Here is a 25,235-nt window from a genome sequence, read left to right as displayed (position 1 = left end):
CCTATTTATTATCTCTATTTCAGTAGCACCCAGATGACCCAACCAAGACCGGGACTGCATTTACTAGACACTGTACAAACATATAGTGGGAGACAGTTGTGCCCCAGTGATCTTGCAATCTAAATAGAAAAGCATCTGAGAAGAATCAGGTGAAGCTACTTGTCCAAACTCACACAGCAGGTTGGGGCAGGACTGGGACTAGAACCCAGGTGTTTGGGGTCTAGGGCTGCTAACAGTCCTATATTATAAGCGGGACATCCCTTATTTAAATAAAATACTGTTTGTCCTGTACTAAATCAGCACAGGACACCTTTTATCACATATTTCAACAAGGATTCAATGCTACTCAAGTTGCTGCTGGTTGGCAACTTGACCTGATGCACAGGGTTACAATGCCACTCAAATTTGGCCCAGCCACCCCTCCATCATGCCTAAGTAGTCCCTGGACCTCTGGATTTCTCCCATATTTTTGAATTACAGTGTTGGCAACCATACCTGAGTCACCTATCCACAAGACTGTACTGCCTCCCAGATGATCTTTGCTCTGCTGCTGTGTTTGCGATCTGATTTTAGACAAGCTGGGGTAACAAGTAATAGGAGGAAAGGAGACTGAGGGTGAGGGTAGGAGTAATAAAAATGCACTGTTCCATTGTTGGCTGTGTGCACAGCTGGAGGGTCCTGGATCATCTGACCATTTAAAGAAAATCTTTTTTTAAAATTGCTATTAAATCACAAATTCATGAACCCCTTTTACAGTTACCCATTTCCCAAGCAGACAGGGCCCCCTGGCTGCCATTCCTTTCTCTCTGGGACTGGTGGTGAAAAGGGACGTCTTAAGTCACCCTGAGGGGAGGGACCCCTGCTGCCACACCTGGGACGCAGGGGAGAGGAGAGCCCCATGCTGCTGCCCCTGTCTCTCTGGGAAGGGGTGGGTCTCTTTGCCAAGGCTACTTCAAGTGTGTGTGTGTGGGAGGAGGACAGAGCCATGGGGGCCCTGTGTCATGGTGTGCCTATGGCCCCAGGTTGCCTTAATCTGGCCCTGGGCACCATTACTGAAGCCACCAGCAGATATCTGACAAAAACTGTTGCCTCCAATAGTGCCTGCCTTCCTGGCTCCCAATACCTGAGGCAGGAGTTGGGGGGAACTGCTGTACTAATGTATTCTCTACCCACTACTTGGGAGATGGGTTTTTTTTTTTATGGGAGCCTTATACTCTCCTCTCACAATTAAGGCTGAGCCCCCCAAGCCTGGGCTGTCTTTGTCTTTTCCCTTGGGTTGCAAGAAGGGAAAGGTGGAGACACTGTGTGGGTTTGTCTCTTCACCTTTTCTTCCCTTAGGCACCAAGAGGACTAGCATCTTGGGTGGAGGGCATGGGTAGGTCCAGGGGCTCCATTTCACTCCCTCTTGTTGGGACACTGTGGTTGGAAATATACCACCTCAATGTGGAACCTAAAAAGAGGGTCTCTGAATATTGTTTCTGGTTGCAAATCTTAAGAGCAGATTGAGAGACGCAAACCTTTCATTTGTACCCACAAAATTCGGCAGGGGTGGGAGGGGTGTCTCAGATTAAAGGTCTGGGTTTGACCCCTCTGTAAGTGAAGGTGATATTTGTTTACTAAGACATGCACTTACATTTTAACACCCCACATCTACAGGATGGATGTGTTTGTGAAGGTCCCTGTCAGATTCCTGTAGTGTCTTCATTTATTATACGAATCTGAACTTCCAAGTGCAAAGAGTAATCCTCATGACCTGGACAGATTTAATAGCTCCTTTAAAACAGGACAACTCCAACCAAACTATTGTGTATGTTTATAGTGTGCTTAGTTGTGTGTGTAATGTTGAATATAAAATATGAGTGGATATAACACGATTACACACACAGAGCCACAGGTATTTGCCTGTACGTGGCAGAATATAAAACGTGAAGCTATAATATATATTATATACATATGTGTATAATGTGTGTGTTTATAATTATATATGAAGAGGGGGATGCGTGGGTTGAAGAAACCACTTTCTGACTGCTTATTAGAAAGCAATAAACAACCGCCTGAATCCCAGCAGTCTAGCGAGTCTGGGACATTTTAAAGTGAATTCTTATCCTCTGGAGTTGGAGATCTCCAATTAGCCTCAGACTAAAGCGCACAGCGTGTGTGTGAAACAGGCAGTTGCTGGCACGCAATCTTTCCCAAGGTTGTGCTTCCTTTCCTTTTTCCTGAGATTTGGCGCAGGGGGAAGGGGTCGAAGTCACATGGACACAAAGCTTTTGATTAATGTCCAAGCTGCCTGGGCTGCTGCTGCTACTGAAGCCTTCCAATCTCGCAGTCACACAGAGCGCTCGGAGAGCAGGAGCCAGTGACCACTTGTTTCCTACAGGCTGTGCCCGCTTCCTTACTGGAAAAGAAGACACGCATTTGTATTGCTTTGCTCCTCTGGCTCTCAAAGCACTTCTTGAGCAGTGGAAGAGCGAGCGAGCCTGGTTAATAGCCTGCAAGCCACGGACGACCAGCCCCCCGCTATGTAACTGAGTGGGGTCTTTTGTTGTCCCATCTGAACTTTGCTAGAGGAAACACCGAGGCAGCTTTTCCTATTGGTGGCTGCAAACAGCAGAGGAGCTGGGAGAAGCAGGAGCTGGGAGCGAGGCTTCGCTTTGGGGAACAATGACAGAAGAAAGCAAAGGGGAAGGGAAAGGGGAAAGCGGGAAGGACCTGGAGAAACAGCTTCGCCTCAGGGTGTGCGTTTTGAACGAGCTTCTGAAGACTGAGCGGGACTATGTGGGCACTTTGGAGTTCCTGGTGTCGGTGAGTTAAGTTTCACGAAGCTGGGTTCATTGGTGGCTAATGGAACAACACCCCCTTCCCGCCCTTACAGGTTTACCAAGAGGGGGGACAACACCAAGGAATTGGGGTTGTCGCGTGTGGAGGGGGGAGAGAGGGCGAGAGACCCAAACAAACGCGCTCGGAGGCAGAGCCGGGTGAAATACTTTTCCCTGAGTCAATCAGTTTATTGCAAGTAGCTGTTGTTTTGCTGTTGCTTTAAAGAGACTGAAGCGAAGTGGCTTGTAAATGGCTGGCCCTAGGTGCGCTTTTGCAGGGAATTTACCACGAGACAAACAATTAATCTGGGACTGGCATCCAAGAACAGAGTGCAGTGAGATTCAGGTACACTTTGTTCAACGATCTTTTCAGTCTTCGCTCGTTATCCAGACAGCAGCGCAGTGCAGTCCTTTTACTTACCCCCCACCAGAATACTATGTTTCAAGGGTTATTGTAACAGAAAGAGCAAAGGGGGGTTCTGATCTACAGCAGCTGTTGAGTATTAAAGCCACATGTGGCATTCACCCCTTCCTCTACCCCCATATTCTCCAATTTAAACCAGGCTTTGTAATGTAGTGGTTGGATGGAGAGTTGAAGGAACGGTTAATTATTATTATTTTTTTAAAAGCATCTTAGAGTATGTTGTAGCAGTAAGTTTTAGCTTCATTCTGTGTCTTAAAATCAGTGTTAACATGATTTATTGTTAGGTTCAAATCAGGTAGTTGCAGAAACTTTTGCTTTCTGATGAAGTTATCCTCTGGTAGAGCCAAAGAAAGTACTATTTCCACTATGGAATGATAAAACAAACATCATAACATTTCTTCCCATTCCCATTTGCACCCAGCATCAACAGCATCACTTTAAGGCCTCTTTGGGATAAACAAATCTCAAGTCATCGGCTTAGTTTTGCAGAGGGTCTTCCATAATAGCCCTGACATTCTTTTCTCTCCTCCCCCATCCCCTCTGAAGGGGCAATCTTTCAAACAGCAAACTTCCTGCTTTGTTTTTTTGAGATCTCTGAACTTTCTGCTTATTATCATGGCAAAGGAAATTCTCAACTTGGCTGTGACAAGGAGAATAAAAGCACAGACAGTGGAGTGAAATAAGATCTACAGAGTAGCCTTTTTGTCCATTTGTTTATGTAAAATGATCAGTGGTCCAATGTATTTTGCTTTTATATTTGAATATTAAAAAAAGAGAGAAAGTGGTAGTAAAATTGTACTATACTATGCTTCCATTTAGCAACCATGCTGTGCTTATTGGCACAAATATTGATTTTGAAGTGACTTTGTCCAAGATTTGGTTTTCAGCTCTATATTTAATCTACCTCACAATAATTATAATGTTTACATTTTCACAAGTGACCGGTTATTTGGGATACTCAATCTTTGGGTATCCAACTTGAGACTCCTTATAGGGTTTTGGTTTTCAAAGAGTGGATTCAGTTCCTCCCCTGCCTGATGTGGAGCAAGGATTTGATGTTGGGTCTTCTCACTTCCAGGAGGGTGCCCTAACCACTGGACTATGGGGTATTCTGGGACAAGTTTCTTACATTGAAGCAGTTCCAGAATGTATAAATTATTAAATACCCATTGGAGGAGGGGGAATGGAATCTGGGTCTCTATATACAGTGGACCAGCTTCAAAAGAAGTGATTGAGAGATACCTTCCCCAAAATACCCCATAGCCTGGTGGTTAGAACACCCTCCTGAGAGGAGGGAGGTACAACTTCAAATCCCTGCTCCTCATCAGGAAGAGGTGGGAATTGAACCCTGGTCTGTGTGCTAACCAATGGGCTAAAAGTTATAAAGGGGACAGTAGCTTCAATTCCTTCTGTGTTTTCTGCAAAAAAGGGATTAGGTGCCTATTTCCAGGAGAGGGTTCATGACTGAGAATCCAGTGGAGATAGGTGCCTCCCTCTGACCCAGACTTAGGTGCCTAACTCCCTTTGAGGGGTAGGGCTTAGGCCACACCCCACTCATATATATTTTCTATTGGTTAGCTTAGGCAGCTGTCTGCTCAGCATGCTGGCCTTTGTGGATCCCATTTTTCAGTGCCTCTCTAGATATAGAGATCTTGGGCATCTAACCTGGAGCTGTGGATTCCACTGGGTGACATGGCACAAGAACATTAGCCAATGGAAGGCTGAGCACTGTGACACTTAAGACCCTTTGTGGAGCTCTCCCTCAGTGCTTTTAAAAATTTTACTGGTTGAAATTAATAGGATCAGAAAATATTTGCCACAACTTGAGATCAGGGTCTATTTTTGTGAGGCCCACAGAATGCAATGTATTATGCTATGTTTGGAGAGGCAACTAGCTACAATTACAAACATTACAACACAAGAGTCCCTGGTGTGTATGGCAAGCTAGTTTGACTAGACAAGATGGTGCGGAAATTCAAGTTGTTAAGAATGGTCATATTTTCAGATATGTTAAATATAGGAAATAAAAAACTAGCTTGGTAAATGGAAAAAGGCCAAAATTAATAGGGAAAACTTGTATGAAAAACCTCAGTGAGGCTAGTGTGAAGAAGTGAGAACAAAGACATTTAAACCATGAGAAATTACTTGATGGTGTCATTTTTCTCATTTTGAAAGTGAATGCAATGTTAGTGAAAGATTTGGGATTAACAACATTGAAGATTAGGGTATGTCTACACTGCCGCGCTAGTTCGGCGGCTGGGGATCGAAGTTCCGGGTTCGATTTATCGCGTCTGGTCTGGACGCGATAAATCGAACCAGGAAGTGCTCGCCGTCGACTGCGGTACTCCAGCTCAACGAGAGGAGTACCGCGGAGTCGACGGGGAGCCTGCCTGCCGCGTGTGGACCGCGTCTGAACCGCGGTAAGTTCGATGTAAGGTATGTCGAATTCAGCTACGTTATTCACGTAGCTGAATTTGCGTACCTTACTTCGACTTGGGGGGTAAGTGTAGACCAAGCCTAAGAGTCCTTTGTTTATCTGTAGAACTGGTTCAGGTCTGGGGTGGTTTCCCTGTACTACCCTGTCAATGGACTTCAATCAGGGACCCTCACTTAGGATAAGAGGGTAATTTGTTCTCCAGGCCCATTCAATCCTTGGAATTTTTGCTAAAACTGTCAAAAAGTTTATCAACTGTGCAGATGTTTTTTATGCTATTTGCATGCCCATCGGGGCGGCTCTGTGTATTTTGCCGCCCCAAGCACGGCAGTGAGGCAGCCTTCAGCTGCATGCCTGCGGGAGGTCCGCCGGTCCCGTGCCTTCGGCGTACTTGCCGCCGAAGCCGCGGGACCGGCGGACCTCCCGCAGGCAAGCTGCCGAAGGCTGCCTGACTGCCGCCCTCACGGCAACCGGCAGGGCGCCCCCCGCGGCTTGCTGCCCCAGGCACGCACTTGGTGCTCTGGTGCCTGGAGCCGCCCCTGATGCCCATTACAAACTAGACAAAGGTTACTATCTCTTGTTATAGGCACTGTGGTGGTGCTCATCGTGGTATCTGATCACTATTTCACACAGGCTACTGTGTCAGTCAGTACAAACTTTCAGTCACTATCAATTTGGGCTAGATTCCGAGAGGTAAAAGACTCCATACCCCATTTTACCAGCTGCCAGATAACATTTTTTTGTTAACATTCATCGCATATGATTCTGGACAAGTTCCGTTAGGAATAACAATGTCAATATAATTCCAATACTGGAAATGAAATGAAAATATTCAACATCTATGTGGTCATGATGGTGATTTTTTTTTTTTAACATTTTTGGCGAGCTGACCTATAAAATATTCAGGAAGAAATTTTCATGTGGCCATTCTATAACTTTTTAATCAAATGTGCCCTGTTAAGGAGTGATAACACAAGATGATTTGAGCAGCAATGTGATTATAAGGGGGAATGACTGGAATTCTGTACCTGTTATTATAAATCATAGTTCCTGACTCAGGAGGAATTGGTAAAAGAAATGGACAATAGATAACACGGGGTGGGGTTTGTGTGGGGAAATAACATAAATCATAATAGATTTATCAGTCCTAACGTAAAATTCCTTCTAATGTTAAAAGTGAAAACCTGAAAGTCTGAAGACATTGACACACATGCTTCTTCAAGACCTAGTGAAGTAATTGGACTATATACAATAAGTAGGGCCCTACCAAATTCACGGTCCATTTTGGTCAATTTTACAGTCATAGGACTTTTAAAATAGTCAGTTTCACAGTTTCAGATGTTTATATCTGAAATTTCACGGTGTTGAAACCGTGGGGGTCCCAACCCAAAAGGAGGTTGTGGGGGTTGCAAGGCTATTGTAGGGGGGTTGTGGGATTGCCACCCTTGCTGCACTGCTTTCAGAGTTGGACAGCCAGAGAGCAGCGGCTGCTGGCTGGGTGCCCAGCTCTAAAGCCAGCATCACCGCCAGCAACAGCGCAGAAGTGAAGATTGCAGGGTATGGACAGTGGATTACCATATGTCCTGGTTTTCACGGCAGCCTTCTGCCTGGGTCAGCGTTTGACAGCTGGGGTCCCAGCCTCCTGCTCGGGTTAGGGGCTGACAACCACCCTCACTTCTGTGCTGCCTTCAGAGCTGGGCTCCCAGCCAGGATCCATGGAGCTTCCTGCAGCTGTGGAAGGTTCCTGGAGGTGGGTCTGACCCGGCTCTGGGAGCAGCCCCCGCAGGGGAAGAGGAAGTCCCATCCCTCCCCAGCCCAGGCTGGGACTAGTAGCTGGATCCTGGCGCACGGTAGGAGCCCTTGGCTGGAGCGCTTCCAGTCCTTCCCCTCCCCTACAGTAGCCAGATTTCACGGTCTGTGACGTGGTTTCCACGGCCATGGATTTGGTAGGACCCTAACAATAAGGCACTGTAGTCTTAGTATGTATCTGAATTGTAAAATTCTGCTTGCCCATTTACTGAGAATATTTTGGTTAGATAAATAAAATACCTTTCTCCCTCAGTCATTCCTCATCCATCATTGTCATCATGGTAAGGAAGGGCAAGAAGACTTTTTGTCTGGGTTGGTAAATTTGTATCACAGTGTTGCCAGGCTGGTGTGTGTATTAAATGAAATACAGCAGAGGTATGTCAAGTTGGGTAAATACTTTCATTACTGAATTGGGCATTGCTGTCACGTCTATATGTGATTTCTCATACCTGCCTATTTTTGGTGTTTTTAGCCTACACACATCACAGATCAACCTCTGAGAGGGCCAGATTGTATTAAAATTATTCTTTCCTTTTTCTGAATCTTCTGTGTGACAAACTTTAATAGCATGTCATATATAAATTCAGTTGATACCTAACTAATAACTGGACGTTTGGCCCCGTTTCAGATAGGTACTTAAGTACTTGCATAACTTTAAGCATACTAGTAGTCTCATTGCCATGAATAGGGCTAGACATACACTTAAAGTTATGCATGTGCTTATGAATCTGACTGAAACATGGCCTTTATTGTTAGAATATATCATTCTCGCATTTGGAGTTTGAATTGGATGCCAATATTCATTTGTTGTTATAGGAAAGTTAAGTTATGGTAACTGAAGAACACTAATAAATACAGCTAACATTACTGCAAACAATAAACGTTATCATCTAAGGCACTAAAGCATTTTTAAAGGACATCGTGTTTCTATAGCTAAAGAATACTTTGAATTACTTGAAGTTTCTGAGTACTACGTCACCAGCCAATTGGCATTCAGAGTTCTCCAACACTTGGAAGTACAGCACTTTATTTTGCTAATCATGCCATTTCATACAGCTCAAAGCACATTAGAGAATCCTGACTTTTCCAATGAAAGGGAAGACTGTATTTAAAATCTATAAACTACACTTTCCATGAACCCCTGCCCTTCTGGTGTGGGGTGGAGGGAAGATTAGTCGCTATTCTGGAGGGGGGAAAAATAGGAATGATATTTAATATAATGTCATTGGGAGTTTATGGTAATGGTGCTTTTTTATTAACTTTTGTGGCTTCATCAGTGTTAACATCGGTCATGAGATGACATTTTAGAAAATACAATAGATACCCTTAATTGTCTGTGTTCATTTATATATGATACACTATGTAAAACTAAAATTGCATCTTTTGCTTTAAATATAGAACAGCAAGCTAACTAGATCTAAACTGAATAGGCTTTTTTGGAATGACTTTTCAGGACCCATGTTCCCATGGGCCCCAAACAGCTCCTTTTGGAGTCCAGCAGTGCTTCTCTACACATTAGCCAAAGGAACGAGTTGAAAAATGCCAGGAGTTCTCTCCCCTGAGGTTTAAGGCTCTGGGTGAAATCCTGGTCCCATTGGTGTCAATGGCAAAACTCCCATTGACTTCAGTGGGGCAGGATTTCACCCTCTGTGTTTCTAGCAATGAGGAGCTTGGAGACTGAAATGAGATTCCCCAAACGGTAGTGCTGCAGAGTGCCATAAGCTTCCTGGGCCTCTCACACACAAGTTACTTCTGAAATACTCTTTTACAGTTGTAGTTTGGTACAAATTTGCTAGGAAAAATATTAATCAATTACTATAATAATTAGTGACTTCATAATAGTATGTATAATTGCATTTATATTTTATAAAAGGTTTTTGAATGAATGGAAGGGAAGGATTTTGGCTGGCTGCATTTTTTTGATAAGATTATGTGATTTCCTTTTCCTCTCCTCAGTTTAACTCCCCCCTCTCACCCCTCACAAATTCTATGGCTGCTACATCATAAAAAGTCAAAAGGAAGTGCAAACACAATTACCATAGAAAGTCAGCATCTTTTTCCATTCACTTCCAGTTTCTGCTGTTTTTTAACTTGTCTAGGCATTACAAAGTGAGGAAAAACCTGAATGTGCTATGCTATTCTTAGTCAGGCAAAATTAAATATCAACAGCACCACCTGTGGCCTTTATTAAGGTAAACGATAAGCTGTATTAAAAGTGGTTTATTTATTTCCCTATAAAGGAAAACAGTTGAGATATTTTACAAAGTTTATTGTCAAGAAAGGTGTTTCCTATCTCAACGAGTTAAGAACAAGGTTCACTCGAGGACTGACAATAACAAAAAGGCCAAAGCTTTTAAGGGGGCTGTCTATTAAGTAACTTATTTTGCTTTGAATACACTGGGTTATACTACACTGTACTCAGTACAGATGTCTCCTATTTTTAATTGGGTTTTCTCCTTGGTCTGTCTTTGCTGTAGACTACTATAAATGCATCTTTGTTGTAATCTGTTTTGGAATGAGAAGGACTGTTGCCCTTGAAAAATTCAAGCCTATCTTCTCTTCTGGAAAATGTTAATATGGGGGAGGAAATACGCTGACTGAATTTCTGGCCTGATGGAGAAAGGGAAATTGGATTTGAAAGCCTCAACCTCACAGAATTTGTCTTGGGTATAAGCTTAGCACTGAAAAAGATACAGAGCAAGAGGACAGGAACAGTTAACTGTATACAGTTGGCTTCTGGTGTGCCTTCTGCAATTATGGTGAAGTTTCTTGGTTCAGCTCTCTAAATTGTTACAACCAGGGTGATAGGTGTAGTGTATCTGGGTATCTAGTTAGTTTTTTGTGAAGATATTTAGGACTGTATGCTAACTTTTTGTATTTATGCCTATGCATTTTTCCCCATCTGACCTTCAAAATGGCTGGGCAGATTCATAGGCTACACAGTGCTGAGCAAATATTCAAGAATATTCGATATCCAGGAGGAAACTCAAACATAAATATAGAGGGAATTCTTTCCTCTGTGATACATTGGCTCAACAAGTGGAACAACAGGTAATATCTCGTACTTCTATAACAGTTTCCTTTCAAAGATCTCTGAATGTTTTACAGTCATTAATAAATTAAGCCTCAGCAACCTTGCAGATGAGGAAGTTTAGGTTCATGCACAGAGAGATTGTGAATTTGGGTCCCAGAGGAGGTTGGTAGTAGAGCCAAAAATATAACCTAAATATCTTGGTTTCCAGCCCTATTCTTTAACTACAAGGCTATCTTTTTTGTTATGTATATTTGATGCTAAAAAAAGTTTGCCTACTAAAAACATCTCTGAGAGATTGTGTAAGAATAATTTTCCAAAGCCAGTTTCATTCTGTAGAAATTGTATTGCTACCATAATTCCCTGTAGGCTGTTTACAAGCCAAGTTATCCATGATACATCAGTATAGGGGCAGAGCTAAGATTGTAGAGACCGCCACTGTTCCTGCAATGAAATAATTTGAGGTTGTGACTGAACTCCTTCCTCCACTTCGTGCTCTTGGCAGCCTGGCTTCAATGCATTTTGTATGCCAGTCTGCTTTGAAGTAGCTCCTGCCTCCAACTGTCATTGTCAGGTGTGTGGGCGAAGCCTGCTAGGAAACTAGCTCTGCGGAGCATGAAGTAGAAGTCCCATAGGATTTGTAGCAGGTCAGAGCAGAGGTGCGAGAATACTGCTGGAAGGTAAAAGTCCGTTAGCCTTGAAGAGAGCAGATGTGGAAAGAGCAGAGAGAACAGGTGTTTGACTCTACACTTGTTTCATTGAGGTACAAGAGTAGCTGGTGGAATGTCTTTCTGAAAATGGCCTATGATAAACCACCTATTCTCTACTCTTTCCATGGAGGCACTTATTAACATGTTAAAGTTGGCTTTGAGCAGAAGTACTCCTGTGATCTATTAGGTTTCCTCTGGATAGATTTTCCTATATTTTAACTTTGAAATGAGTATTTTGCAATACTCATACTTGACGTTTACATGCTTCATATGTTTAAATGAAATTTTGCCTTGTAATAATAGCTGAAGAACAAGGCCAACACCACTTGCTCAACTAATTTATGTTAAATGCACTTTATATTTTATTCCTCCTAAAGATATTGATGGCATATTGGACTGTTCAAACAGAATCATAATCAAACATAAATCAGTAAACAAGAATTTACATTTGTATTTCCCATTTTTTATCAGAAATAATCTTTGAGGTTTAAATGTGGAAGTTGTATGTCTGAAACAAGAAGCAAAGTAGACTGTATATAACTTCTCTAGATAAAAATATCAGATAAGGAATTAATGTACTTAGGAAGTGCTCAACATATAAACATACAGTAACTATTGAATGATTCATTGGTTTGTATTCTTGTCCGATAAATAATCTAAATTTGACCTTATATTATTGTAATGAGCATAATGAGACTCAGAAAAATGGAATGTGAAAAATATTTTTTCTCACTTCACACATTTTTAGGATTTTCTCAGTTTCTTGTGTAAACCCAGGAAGCCATGTTTTACCTCTTAATTTGGTCCCCACTGTGGCCTTCTCATAAACTAGGTACTAAAAATGCAAAGCTATTTCATTAAAATTAAATATTGTAAAATGAAGCTGCTGATTTTTTGGACCCCATACAGTTGAGTAACAACACTGGAATATTGCTTCACTATATTATTTGGTTTATTTAAGATTTACCTTACCTAAGTAATGTAAACATACTGCTGATCAAATGGCTAGAAGAAGTGGCACACCTCACATGCTTTATGACACTATTCTAGGGATCTGTAATTTCTCAGCATTGTAAAAAGGGGCAGTTATAAGGATAGCAATTACATATGAGATTTTAATGTGGGAGAAAGCAACTGAAGATCAACACTGTACAAAGTTATCCTTTCATTAGAAGGTCATTACAAAGGACCTCATGGGGTAGAAGGAAGGGTAATTGTGGCACATATCTGAAATGTTACAGGAATTGGTATAGTTATGTGTCTTGTCAGCTTGAATTGGATCATAAAACATTTAATACTGTTTAGTTCCTGTTTACGCCATGTAAAAAGATATTTTCTGAGACTCATTTAAAGCATTAAGAAAATTGACGTGTTCCAGTTTTTCATAAGATGTCTCTATAGAAATGGTCATCTTAAACAAATTTACACCAATAGACACTTCTTTCCACTACAAGTAAAAATGTGTTTTGGCCTTTTTCTCTTGCAGCTTCATAACACACAAAGTTGAAAGCACAAATATTAATTTTTGGCACATCCAAATTTGTGGTTTTGAAATAAACTGAAAATTCAGGAAAGTGTAATTTAAAATACTAAGGAACACCTGACTTTGTTTCCCTATAAGAAAAGGGAAATTATTTTTTTTTTCTTTCAGCATACCTCCCAACTTGCCAAAGTTCAAGTGCATGTTGCAATGTATGATAAAGACCCAAAATGAGGGTCACTAAAGAATTACCCATATAGGAAATTTAAAGTGCTGTGGGATTCATTCTTTTAGTGTAAATAATTCTTTCTATAGCCTCAATTTCATGTTTCTTTATTTTTTATGTAAACAACTTTCAAAAGTATAAGTGAGGAGATGCAAAATTTATGTGATGTATAGGTGATTTTTGGGACTAAAATGAATGACTTTCCCCAAAATGAAGGACATTTGAGAGCCCCCACCCTTGACTGTTCTTAGGTAAGGTGTACTGAGACTCTTGATTAAGGATGTACACACTTCCTTTTCTTTTATTCCTTGAGGTAGCAGAACACAAAGTAGGGGGAAGCTGTCCCTGAGCTTCAAGGATGGCTAGAATCTCCTGAAAGACTCATGTGAGTGTCGGTAAAAGTAAATGTGCCAATAAAAGTGCATGGTTGAGTGGTTCATTAACTAAAGTTTAAGGGTAGAGATGACAGAATAGAGAAGATAGATCAAAAAGAGCTGAGAAATTAACCTTCTGGTGTAGGTATGTTGAAAGGCAATCTTAGTTCAGAGAAAAATATTTAAACAGGAAGGTTTGGAATCCTGATGGGTTGGAAGCAGAGATGCCTGCAGAGAGCTATAAGAAGCATCTAGTAAGAAGTCCACAGTGTTGAATGCTGCTCTGATGTCAAGAAGAGTGAGGTGAATTGGAAAAGAAGACTTCAGCAGAACTTCATGACAGATAAAAATTTCTCTGACTGAAACCATGATTCAAATGGGTTAGGAAAACTATTGTGTACAGTAAAAGGTGATTGTAAAGACAGAAGAAAAGTTATTGTCTAGGTACACCGCAAGAAGGACAGGAGACTTGTAGGTTTTAATCAGAACTTTAATCACAACTTTATTATATAGATGTCTGGGACTACGCAGCAGATAAAGTGTACAGTGCAGGCAAATCTATGCTTATTCAAATCAATTCTCTGGGGCTTCCACCAGCCCCCCCTTTGTTTCCATCCAGGTCCCCCAGCCGACCCACGGCTTGGACCTTACCATCCACCACCCTCGTAAGAGGGTTAAGGAGAGCTATGAGAACGGGAGGAGGGGAGGGTTTGGCTCCCAGCTGTACCAATCATAGGAGTCCCCAACCCCTTCCCTCATTCTGTTCCATTATCCAGTACTTTCTTTTAAGTCCTTTACCAATCCATTTATCTGGTCACTGGCTGCCCTCCCTACGGAGTACCTGCACTGAACATCTGCCACAAGGAGGTGCCAGCAATTTGCTTGGCTGCCTCTTCCCCAACCCCGCTGGGTTCCCACACATCTCCAAATGGCCTGTTGCCTAACAGCCCTACTAGGGAGAAAGAATCCATTGTCCCATGTGTGAGCATCAAGGGGCACCAGCAGCTGCATTGTCCTTGACTGGTACTGCAACAACCACCATCTATGGAGGGCCGCATAGGTGACCCATTCTTTGGATCCTTGAATTGACAAGACTCCTTAAAAGAAAACAAAATAAACAACTTGTAAGCTGGAGCCAAAAAATCTCCATTCCGCCGACCACATCACATTCCGAGGTTCAAGAGAGCCAGAGCATCTGCTCGGGTTCACTGCTAGCCCCTGGTGCAAGCTTACAAAATCTGTCAAATTGGAAACGAGACAAGGTGTCTGCTATGCCATTATCCAGGCCCACCACGTGCTTTGAAGAAAAACAGATGTTGAAGGTTAAGCATTGTAGAACAAATGCCCTTACCAACTTCATAACCCTGTGCGATCTGGAAGTTTGGAGATTGATAACCTGTACCACTATCATGTTGTCGCACCAGAAGCGCACCCTTTTATTAGCCAGCTCCGATCCCCAAATCACCACCGCAACTAAAATGGGGAAAAACTCCAAGAAGTTCATGTCATGCACAGCCCCATTTTGTGTCCAGGTGGCAGGCCATTTTTGTGCACACCATTTGCCTTGATAAAACACCCCAAAACCTGTGCCCCCAGCCACATCCGAGTGGATTTTAACCACCTTTGTAATAACCATTCCTCCCTCCACAATGATACCCTGTTAAATCGACTTAGAAAACTTTCCCACACCACCAAGTCTTTCTTCATCTCTCTAGTGACTTGTATGTAATGGTGCGGCCTGGCTATGCGGGCTGTTGCCGCTGCCAGCTGGGCACAAAACGCCCGCCCCGGGGCAATAACCCTGCAAGCAAAGTTCAGGTGCCCCAAAATAGATTGCAGTTCCTGCAGCCTGAGTTTTTGAGCCCCCAGTGCTCTCTGGAGCAACCCCGATAGCTCCTGAAGCTTATCCTGAGGGAGCCGAGATACGCCCTCCCTGGTGTCCAGCTCAATGCCCAGGTAGGTCAATGTAGTGGAAGGGCCTTCTGTTTTCTCCTCTGCTAGGGGTACCCCCAACTTTTTAGCCAGGGCCTGAAATGTGTCCAACAGGCGAACACACTCATTTGACCTGGCTCACCCTGCGAACAAAAAATCATCCAAATAATGCACCACTTGGTTTAGTCCCGCTGACCGCACCACTGCCCAGTGGATCATTGTACTGAATTTTTCAGAAGCTGCACAGGATACTGAACAGCCCGTAGGCATAGCCTTGTCGAAATAAAATTGCCCCTCAAAACAGAAACCCAACAGGTCAAAGTCCAACGGGTGCACCGGCAGGAGTCGGAAAGCAGACGTGATATCACATTTAGCCATTAGCACCCCAGGGTCACACACCCTAACGATACGAACGACTTCATCAATGGAGTAATAGCATACGGAACATAGTGCCAGGTCTATTCCATCATTAACAGAGCCACCTTGCAGGTATGACAAGTGATGAATTAATCGGTATGTCCCTGGGGGTCTTCTTGGGGACCAACCCCAGGGGGGAAACTCTCAAATGTGCTATAGGCAATTGAGTAAATAGCCCCGCTGTCCTGCCCCCCTTTAATTCTTGTGCAATTGTTTTTGAACAATATGTCCCATCCCAGCTACTGACTTTAAATTTTTTGACATCAAATGAATTCTATTTCCTACAACAGGGATCCGAAATCCTGCTGTAAACCCCTCCCACAAATATGCCCCATCTGCCCTGTTAGGGGAATCCCATAGGAGAATCCTTAACACTAGGGTTACCATAAGTCCGGTTTTTCCCGGACATGTCCGGCTTTTCGGCAATCAAACCCCCGTCCGGGGGGGAATTGTCAAAAAGCCGAACATGTCCGGGAAAAATACCGGCCGGGCACTTCCTCTCCCGCGGCTGCTCTGCTCCTCTCCGGACTCAGACTTCGGCTCTGTTTAAGAGCCAAGCTGCTCGAGCCAGCGCTACCGGCTTCGGGCAGCCCCCTTGCCTCCGGACCCCAGCCGCCGGCCAGGCACTTCTCCTCCCCGGCTCCAGCTGCTCTGCTCCTCCCCGGACTCGGACTTCGGCTCTGTTTAAGAGCCAAGCTGCCCGAGCCAGCGCTACCGGCTTTGGGCAGCCCCCTTGCCTCCGGACCCTGCGCCGCCGGAGCAGAGCAGCTGGAGCCGGGGAGGAGAAGTGCCCGGCCGGCGGCTGGGGTCCGGAGGCAAGGGGGCTGCCCGAAGCCGGTAGCGCTGGCTTGGGCAGCTTGGCTCTTAAACAGAGCCGAAGTCCGAGTCCGGGGAGGAGCAGAGCAGCTGGAGCCGGGGAGAAGTGCCCGGCCGGGGGCGCAGGGTCCGGAGGCATAGGGGCTGCCCGAAGCCCGAGCGCTACCGGCTTCATGGTTTGCCGGGCAGCCTCCAGACCCTGCGCCCCTGGCTGGGCGCTTCCCCTCCCGGGCTCCTACTGCGCTGGGGAAGCGCCGGCCGGGGGCGCAGGGTCTGGAGGCTGCCCGGCAAACCGTAAAGCTGGTAGCGCTCGGGCAGCCCTTTTCGCGTGGCTGGGAGGGAGGAGGGGAGTTAGGGCGGGGAAAGGGTGGAGTTGGGGCGGGGCCGGGGGTGGGAAAGGGGCGGGGCCAGGGCCCGTGGAGTGTCCTCTTTTTTTATTTTTTAAATATGGTAACCCTACTTAACACATCTGGCCTAGCTGGTGTTGGAGCCCGTGCCCATTGCACCACCCCCAGCTTGTCCCCCTCCGTGTCCCAGCTTGTGCTCCGTGTCCCAGACTCTGTTCCACCCATGGCAAACCTGCGGTTGACACTTGCGCCACCCCCATTCCTGTTTCCTCCCAGTGGTCTTCCCTTTCTGCTCTGGCAAGAACGGGCTGAATGGGTCCCAAAACAGGTCTCGCAAACATGCCTATATCTACAGGGGTTGTGAAAACAACCACCATCATTAAATGCCCAGCAAATACTATTACATGCCTGGGGCCCCTCCCAAGCTTGCTGCACTATGAACAAACCACTGTCTGTGTGCCCTTGGTGTCATCCACTCCAACCACAGTGTGTGATGAGGTATGTCCCACCTTATCCCAATTTGCGTTGCTGCCCTTAATCAAAACTGCTCATCATAATTAAACCAGGACATGCCCCCAAACATATTGTGTGCCCGCCTAATTATATCTATATACTTAACAAAGGCAGGGCACCTTTCTGAGTAGGCCTGTACTATAACACCCGCATAGCTTCCCATGTTCTAGGCACCCTTGGTCTCTTGGGCAGCTCGCTGTTTTGCTTGCCTTGCCCATGTTTACTGTCTGTCAACACCTCCCTGTGCAATAGGGGTAATATATCCACATATTCGCCTCTCAGGATTTTATCTTTAGTTGTACTGAGTAGGTGAACTCCCATCGGGTCAGCCACCCTGGCATAACTGTACTCTGGACTGCATGGAGGGAGTTCCGCAGAGCCCTCTCCCGCATAGACCCCCCGGGAGTCTCTACTCTGTCCCAGGAGGTTACCTGCCCAGATGGCTGATGGGTCCCCATGTGCCCAGGAGGCACCCTTGCCGGGGGCCTGTCCCTGTCCTGATGCCCAAACTTGAGCCCATGCTGGGCCTGCCCTGTCACCCTGTGCAGACCCCTCACACCTAGCTGCCTGAAGCTGCTGTAGTAAATGCAAATTAGCTTGCAGCAGCTGTGTAATAGCATCAGTGCCCACACTGAAGGTGCCACCTCTAGGTGGGTCTGCCCAAGCTTCTGCACCTCCCACTCCTGGGCCCAGAGTATTTACTACCCTGATAGGCTCACTCCTGTCCCCCTCAGGTGAACCCACTGAGTGACTGGTTGAGCACAGTCCCTGCACCTCGCTGTGGCCCCTGCAACTGCCACCCCTTGCCAGGCTGGAAGGCCGGATACCACCTCTGCCTCCCATCCCCCCAACCTCTGTGTGGTTTAGATCACACTCACCCCTGGGATCAGCATTACCGCCATCCCTTGTGTTCAGTGGAAGAGAACTTCCTGGTTCTAGGTGACCTTGTGCCCTTTAGAAGCGCTGTAATGCTGTGGAGAAAACCTCAGAAACCACTTCACTGGCCATTTGCTGCACAGCTCCGCTGACTACCCCATTAATCCACACAGCCTGCCCACCTGTATGCGTGGATGCTTCCCCTCGGTCATTTCCCTCCCTCAGTTCATGAGGCTGCCCTGGGTTATGCCTTGGGTTATTAAACACATCGCCCAGGGCATTAGTAGCTCCCGTACTTGTGAGCACCTGCTGCTCTTGCTGCAATACTGTCTCCCTTGGGTCTCCTTCCAGCCCTTGGGCTCCATGGGGACTGCCTTGTGCTGCAGCTGCTGCCTCTTCTTGTCCCCTTTACAGCAAAGGTACAGGCACCTGAGCAGCAAACGGCTCTCTGCGGGGCTGGCTCCAGCGTTTTTGCCGCTCCAAGCGGCGGAAAAAAAAAAAAAAAAAAAAAAAGAAGCCATGATCGGCGGCACTTCGGCGGCAGCTCTACCGCCGCCGCTTCATTCTTCGGCAGCCGGTCCTTCCCTCCAAGAGGGATTGAGGGACCCACTGCTGAATTGCCACCGAAGAGCCGGATGTGCCGCCCCTTTCCATTGGCCTCCCCAAGCACCTGCTTGCTGCACTGGTGCCTGGAGTCAGCCCTGGCTCTCTGGTACGTGAAACAGTTAAATTCCCTTCCCCTTCCCATGCGCTTTGATTGTTTCAGACGCTGAGAGCCTGAAGCCGCGCTGTCTCCTGACTGCAGTAGATGCTGAGCTTTACTTACTAACTCACCCCCCATATGTCCTACTTGCAATTTTCCTCTGCTGCCCTTCCCTGCCCCCAGAGCTGGGGGGAAACAGCCCCCTGTTTTCCCAAGCTCACCCTTCTCCGTGCCCCTGGAGCCATGCTGCTTAAAAAATCCTGATTGCTGCTTCCCTGGAGACAAGCTGGTTTCCTTGCTGCGCGCCTGGAGCAAAGAGGCTTGCCCCACCCAGGTTTCGTACCTTTATGCACATTCCTGGATGGGGGTGGGGGGTGAGTCACTGCTGCAAAGCTGACCACCGAGCACCCTTTTTTTACAGCAGTTTCTGACCTCCTTCCTCCCCCCCCTCCCCGCCCAAAAGCAGAGCTGCCCTTCCTTGGGTAAGCCCCAGACAAATTCTGCCCCAGAAGAAAAGTTACTTTCAAAGACTCTGCTGGGAAATTGAAGCTCAGAGAGGGGGCCATAGTCAGCATCAGAACCAAAGGAGGAGTTTAAGAAGATGGTATGGAGAAAGGGCAATTTTAAGAGTTGGGGAAAGTACTAGAAGTAGGCATAATTTACAATGGTCACAGAATATAATAGGTAATGTGTGTGAAGAGGCATTACTAAACAATATGCGGGAAAAGGGAGTTGAAAGAAGAGGTCTCAAAGGACTCACTGAAGTCAAGAGTGGGGAGAGAAAAAGGGGAAAATAACAATTAGGAAGAATGTGGGAGGTGTGGAAGTATAGGAGAGCCTGTTTGCATGAAAAAAGAAGGGAAATATCTTCTACTTAGTGGGAAGACAACTGGAAGGAGAAAGACAAGCTGACTGGGTGAAGAAAGGTGGAATGGAAGAGGGAGCAATGATTATCAGCACTTCTGGCAACGAGGACGGGTATAAATGTAACTTTGAAGACCAAAATCTAAATGATGAGATTTCCAGATCTTGTTGTAGATATGTTGATGGGACATGCATCCATTGATTTTTAGTGTGTTGAGTTGTGCAGCTGATGGTCCATACCTGTATGCTGGAAGGTTGATGAAAATGTGGATTCTGATTTGGGGAAGAAGTCTAGTTTTAGACCTCCTCTTATACAATCAATTTGTGGTATGTGAAAGTGTTGTTTCTCTTTGCATAAGGATCTTCTGTTCTCATTTCCAACTATTCTACATTGAACTTGATAACCTGCATAATGCTTAGTTCTTGAGAATTATGTTAAAAAGGTGCAATATATAAACCTTCTTTTGAATAATATCAAGTTTTTCAGTAAGGAAAAAATATCTTCTGAAATTAAAACATGTACTGACTTTTGTTAAGAACATTTTGAAAATGAAAGAGGTTGTGGAGTTGTCCATCATCATCATCATCATTATCATCATCATCATCATCATCATACAAGTGGCATTCACAAAGATTCAAGATAATATATTAAAAATCAGAATTAGAGGAAATCTCTCAAATACTCACAACTACTGTATCTAAGTCAGCTCTAGGCCCTAACGGTAAATATCTTTGGTAGTAAGATTTTGTTGAGTAACAGCAGCAAATAGTATACTATAGCTAAACAAATAATGGGTGTTGTAGAATTGATTGGACATTGTTTAAATGTATTTCATATTCTGTCTTGGAGCATTCTATATTTGTGGCAGAGGTGCGGTAGAGTAGATGAACATGGTCCTGAAAACATAACCTTTTCTTTTCTTTCAAAGATTACTCAATATATGTATATTGTCTCCTTTGAAACTGCATGAGATCCTGTTTATTAAGGATAATGCCTGGAAGTTGGTAGTTATAGTCTGACTGTGTTAATTTCGTCCCATATACTGTAAGGCTGTACCCACAGGAAATAGGAAGATTTTTGTCTATTTTTAGTACATTCAGCTATTACAATAGTCAGACTAGCCTGGAGCAGGAGGTAGGAAACATTCCTGTTTTGTTGTTGTGCAGATACTGAAGATTTCTTGGGCTCCGAACGATAGGAAGATCATATTTTCTTCAAACATACTACGAAGTGCAGAGAGATATTTTCTTTGCTTTCATTGTGTTGAATTACTGTGATCGCTATTGAAAAAGCAAATCCCAGTAGGTAATGGATCACAGTTTCTTTCCTTGCTCACATTTCCAGACCACCTTCGCTGTCCTTGTTTCAGTACCTACAAGTAATATAATTTCAGTAGAGAAAGCAGAAACTTTCCTGTTTATTTAAAGTATATATAATACATAAATATCTTGTGAAGGTACTTACTGGATATGTGAATAGATGACATAAAATTGTATCTTACTACTGTGGTTTGCCTGACTCTGTATTGTAGGCAAAATCCTGACATCTTCAGAAGGTCTGGGAGAAAGGCTCTAGGGTAGCAGAATATTAAGAGTTCTGTTGCTTATAGAGGAGGTGAAGAAAGGCTGTGCCAGGGGATTCTGTTCCTGATGCAAAGTGTGGAACTATGCTTTCTGTGGCAGTGCTGTGCATATAGGAGACTTGGAGGAGGGGATGGAAGAAAGCCTGTGGATCTGTGCATTGGGAAATCTGCTGGTCAAATTTTTCCATAATGTAGGAGTGCCAGTTATGTGGATATTACTGCAGTAGTGGCTACAGTGAGACACCTCTGGTTTTACATGGACTGGGGAAGGAGAAAGATTTGGTGCTGAGCACCCTTGCAAATAACCTATGTGTAAGGCCTATTCATTCAGATTTTGGTCCAATATATTTATAAGGACTCCCCTGCCTGTCTCGTTATGAGATAATGAAATATTCAGGTGAGCTGTTTGAACAGCACTAAATACCACAAACCACAAGTTTGAGCAAATCTTTGTATAGCCCGCATAGCAAATGAAAGCATGTATACCTGAAAGACTGAATAAGGAGAGGATTTACAAATATATTGCCAGACATCAGCAAATCTTACTATATTTTGAATAAGTAAAAACAAAAGTTTGCTTCTCACAGTAACAATGGTGCAGTCAGTCAGACATTTCATTCTATAGGCTGGATGAAGAAACTTTCCTTAATTTGCTAAATTCACAGTTCCTGTTTAAAGATATCAGTAAAAATTCTAGTTTGACTATTCCATTTTATGTTTTTAGCAGTTTATATTTGTAGTCTATTGTAGGATTTTGTATTAACGATCAAGTCAACAATATGTTCACTTGTTACTTATCCAGTTTCTCTAAGTTCTGGCAAATCAGGACATGTGCTTTCCAGTAAACCATATGCTTTCTAAATCCCTCTGCAGAAAACGTCAGTGCAAGTGATTGTTGAGAATTTAGACACACACAAGTCAGGAAATTCAATTCTGTTTTTCATCTCCATTGTACTAGTAAAGATTTTGAAGTTTGCTTTAGATCTGCAACAATGAATTACCTTTATCTAATGATAGATGGTCTTATTTCCTTGTTAGTCCTATTCTGTTGTGTAAATGACATCACAACAGTTATCACACACAGTGTTATCTGAATTTACCTCAAATTTCCCTTAAATTTAGAAAAAAATGTACTTACCTAAGTGCATGGCGTCTGTTGTCAGATGGTGACACTTAATGACAAACACTATTATGAGTAATAAAATTATTTGTGTGAAATCCTGGCCCCACTGAAATCAATGGGAGTTTTGTCATTGACTTCAGTGGGGCCAGAATTTCACACATTTTCTGTGATGGTAAAAGGGAATTTGAAAACAATAAGAGAGATACCAGAATTATTACATTAATAGAATTTAGTCTGTATTATATCATTTTTCAAAATGAAAATATTAGTGAATTTGCACTCTTGTAAATTTCTCTTAAAACAAAATTAAATAGGTTGGATTTTCCCCAAATACTTATTACAGTATAGAAAATTAAAAATCTAAAATTACAACTTAAGTAGTATTATAACATACTGTACATTTGGTATAACATTTTGGATATTTTACTCTTTAGAGAAACTGAAACTTTTAAACTATTCTTAAGAAATCAAATTTGATCTGTTTCAGTACAGCACATTTACATAAATTTGAAAGCCATATGGAAGAGTTTTGACTCCTGATTGCCAGATTTTTTTTTTAAATGGAGCATTGAACCTTAAAAAAAGTGACATGGAGTATCAAATTAAAGTCATATGGTTTTGAAGTTAATGGTTTGTTTATGTGGTTCTAAGCTCAGAAGAATTCGGATATATAAAAAGATTAAAGAGCCCTTTCAACAATTGTGTAAACTTAAAATATAAACCAAATACCATCCAATTTTCATCATGGACCTTTTAGTGGTTGATGCTTTTGTAGATACTCCTGCTTTACACAAATTGTAAAATGCTTTCCCGACTGTCCCTGTCTTGTTTCTCAGACATAAACTGTTGCTTTGGAATTCATTTGATGTCACCATTTACTATTTACAGCTAACCTTTTAATTTCCCCCTTGCCCTAAGTAGATCAGCATTTCTCACTACTGCATTCTGCTTGGGGCCTCCCCTGGTCCAGAACATGGACTACTCCACTTCCTGAACCAGGTTGCTCCACCCACAAAGGATGCATCTTTGCATTCAGCCATTTCCTTCACAGAACACACTGCTTTTTCTTTTAAAATAGTCAACTCTTCCCTACCTCTATGGATGCTCCACTTACAGCAGGATTTCAAAGCTGGCAGTCGTAATGGTTCTTCAGAAGTTGTGTAGCAGGTGGTACAGCTCCAGCAGCGCAGACCTCACTACACGTCTTGCTGACTGGAGTATTCTTCTGACAGGGAGTGGTCTCTTCAATGGTACTCATCTTGTGTAGTCACCATATAATAATAATAATAATTAATAATAATAATAATTAATATTGATATTGTAGTACGGTCTAAAAGCTCCCATTGAACTAGGCAGTGTACAAACATGAAAAGAGACAGTTCCTGCTTGGAAGGGATTACACTAGCTAGGTAGCTCAACCTCCATAGGATGAGGCAGGCCTTAGGTGGAGACTCGCCAGAAGATAAAGCCTGATAAAGAGAGATGGATGGTCTTTCTCACTGAATTCAACTTTTAAAGAGGCCTACTGGGTTGCTCAGCCCTCCTGGAGTAGTAGGGTGAGGAGGCAATAGGATATACTTTCCTACACTGCATAAGATTTCAGTTCATTGAACTGGATGCAGCTTCCTTCTCCTCCATCCATCTTCAAAGGTAACCAACAGGTTCTTGAGTTCCACAGCTGGCAGTGGGATTCAAAAAGTTCCCTGATGGGGGAATTTTCTTCCCGGCTTTGACCTCAGCCTGATTAGATGGAGCCCACTTCTGAGAGCACAGGAGCTGTCTTAGTTCTTCAGAGCAGGGAGAATACACACTTATAGGGAATTTATTCTCTCCACTGTCCCAAGAATAGACCAGGCAGTTTCTACAGGGGACTTGATGCTTTTGTGGAGGCTATGTCCATGGTCCTGGAATACCCATGGTCAGAATGCCCCAAGAAAAAAAGAATTAAATTCACAGAAAAAGGGGCTGTATCCTTCCCCCTGCCATGAGAATGCTGAAGACATAATTCAGGAATAAGGATAAGCAAGATGCCAAACCACTGGCCCTTCCTTAAGTGATGCATAGATTATTTTGACTTTCCCAAGCATTCATACTTCTTTTGTAGTGATTCTTCAGTCACTTGTATGTTGAAAATGTCCAGACTCCCAGGGGAGGGGTCTCTCTCTTGCTGAAGGAAGTTAGCAGCAACTTTTGCAAGAATCACAACATGGTCTCCACCTATATCTTGGTCATTTTGGCCATAATGCTTTGTTTAAAAGATTAGGAATATGGCTGCATGCCCATATGGTCTCTGATATTTCTATTACTACTACTTGGATCTTGTTATCGGTGCTTCTTATCACACAAAATGAAGAATTCTGTGACAGCACATGTAGTATGCTAAATTCCCAACTCAGCAGGGCTGAACTGCAACTTCCTTCATTGGGGGAAAAACTGGCTAACAAGGCTGTGAACCAAGGCTTGAAGAATCTGTTTGATGAAAAGAACTCTCTCCGTGTGAATAAAATTCCTTTTTTCATAGCAAGTTGCTGTTTCTGTTCAGAGTTTCATAAGTTCTTCCACCCAAAATCCTAGGAACATGAACAAGTCCGCAGACGCATCAAAGCAGACAAAAGAAACTTCTGATGCCAAAAGCTGTATTCTTCTCTTCCTTCTCCTTCCAAGGGAGGCAGGCATGGGCACTTCAGACATCAGTGAGGGAGGTTGCAGATACTGATGAATGCTGTCTGTGACCTTGTGAGGCTATTTTGTGGG

At 43.7% G+C, this 25,235-nt stretch overlaps 1 protein-coding gene across 1 annotated transcript in view; it reads left to right on the top strand.

Moving 5' to 3' along the window:
- Positions 1–2,664: 2,664 nt before the first annotated feature.
- The window catches only part of PREX2 (phosphatidylinositol-3,4,5-trisphosphate dependent Rac exchange factor 2), a 310,741-nt gene continuing 288,170 nt past the window's right edge, over positions 2,665–25,235 (top strand). The window contains exon 1 of the mRNA XM_065397932.1: positions 2,665–2,805. Within this exon, the coding sequence (XP_065254004.1) occupies positions 2,665–2,805 (141 nt within the window). The remainder of the gene's footprint in view (positions 2,806–25,235) is intronic.

The sequence above is a fragment of the Emys orbicularis genome, chromosome 2 (genome assembly GCF_028017835.1).
Source record: "Emys orbicularis isolate rEmyOrb1 chromosome 2, rEmyOrb1.hap1, whole genome shotgun sequence".
NCBI classification, from domain to species: domain Eukaryota; kingdom Metazoa; phylum Chordata; order Testudines; family Emydidae; genus Emys; species Emys orbicularis.
Note: the sequence above shows the minus strand (reverse complement) of the source record. Positions and strands in the feature narration are given on the sequence as shown.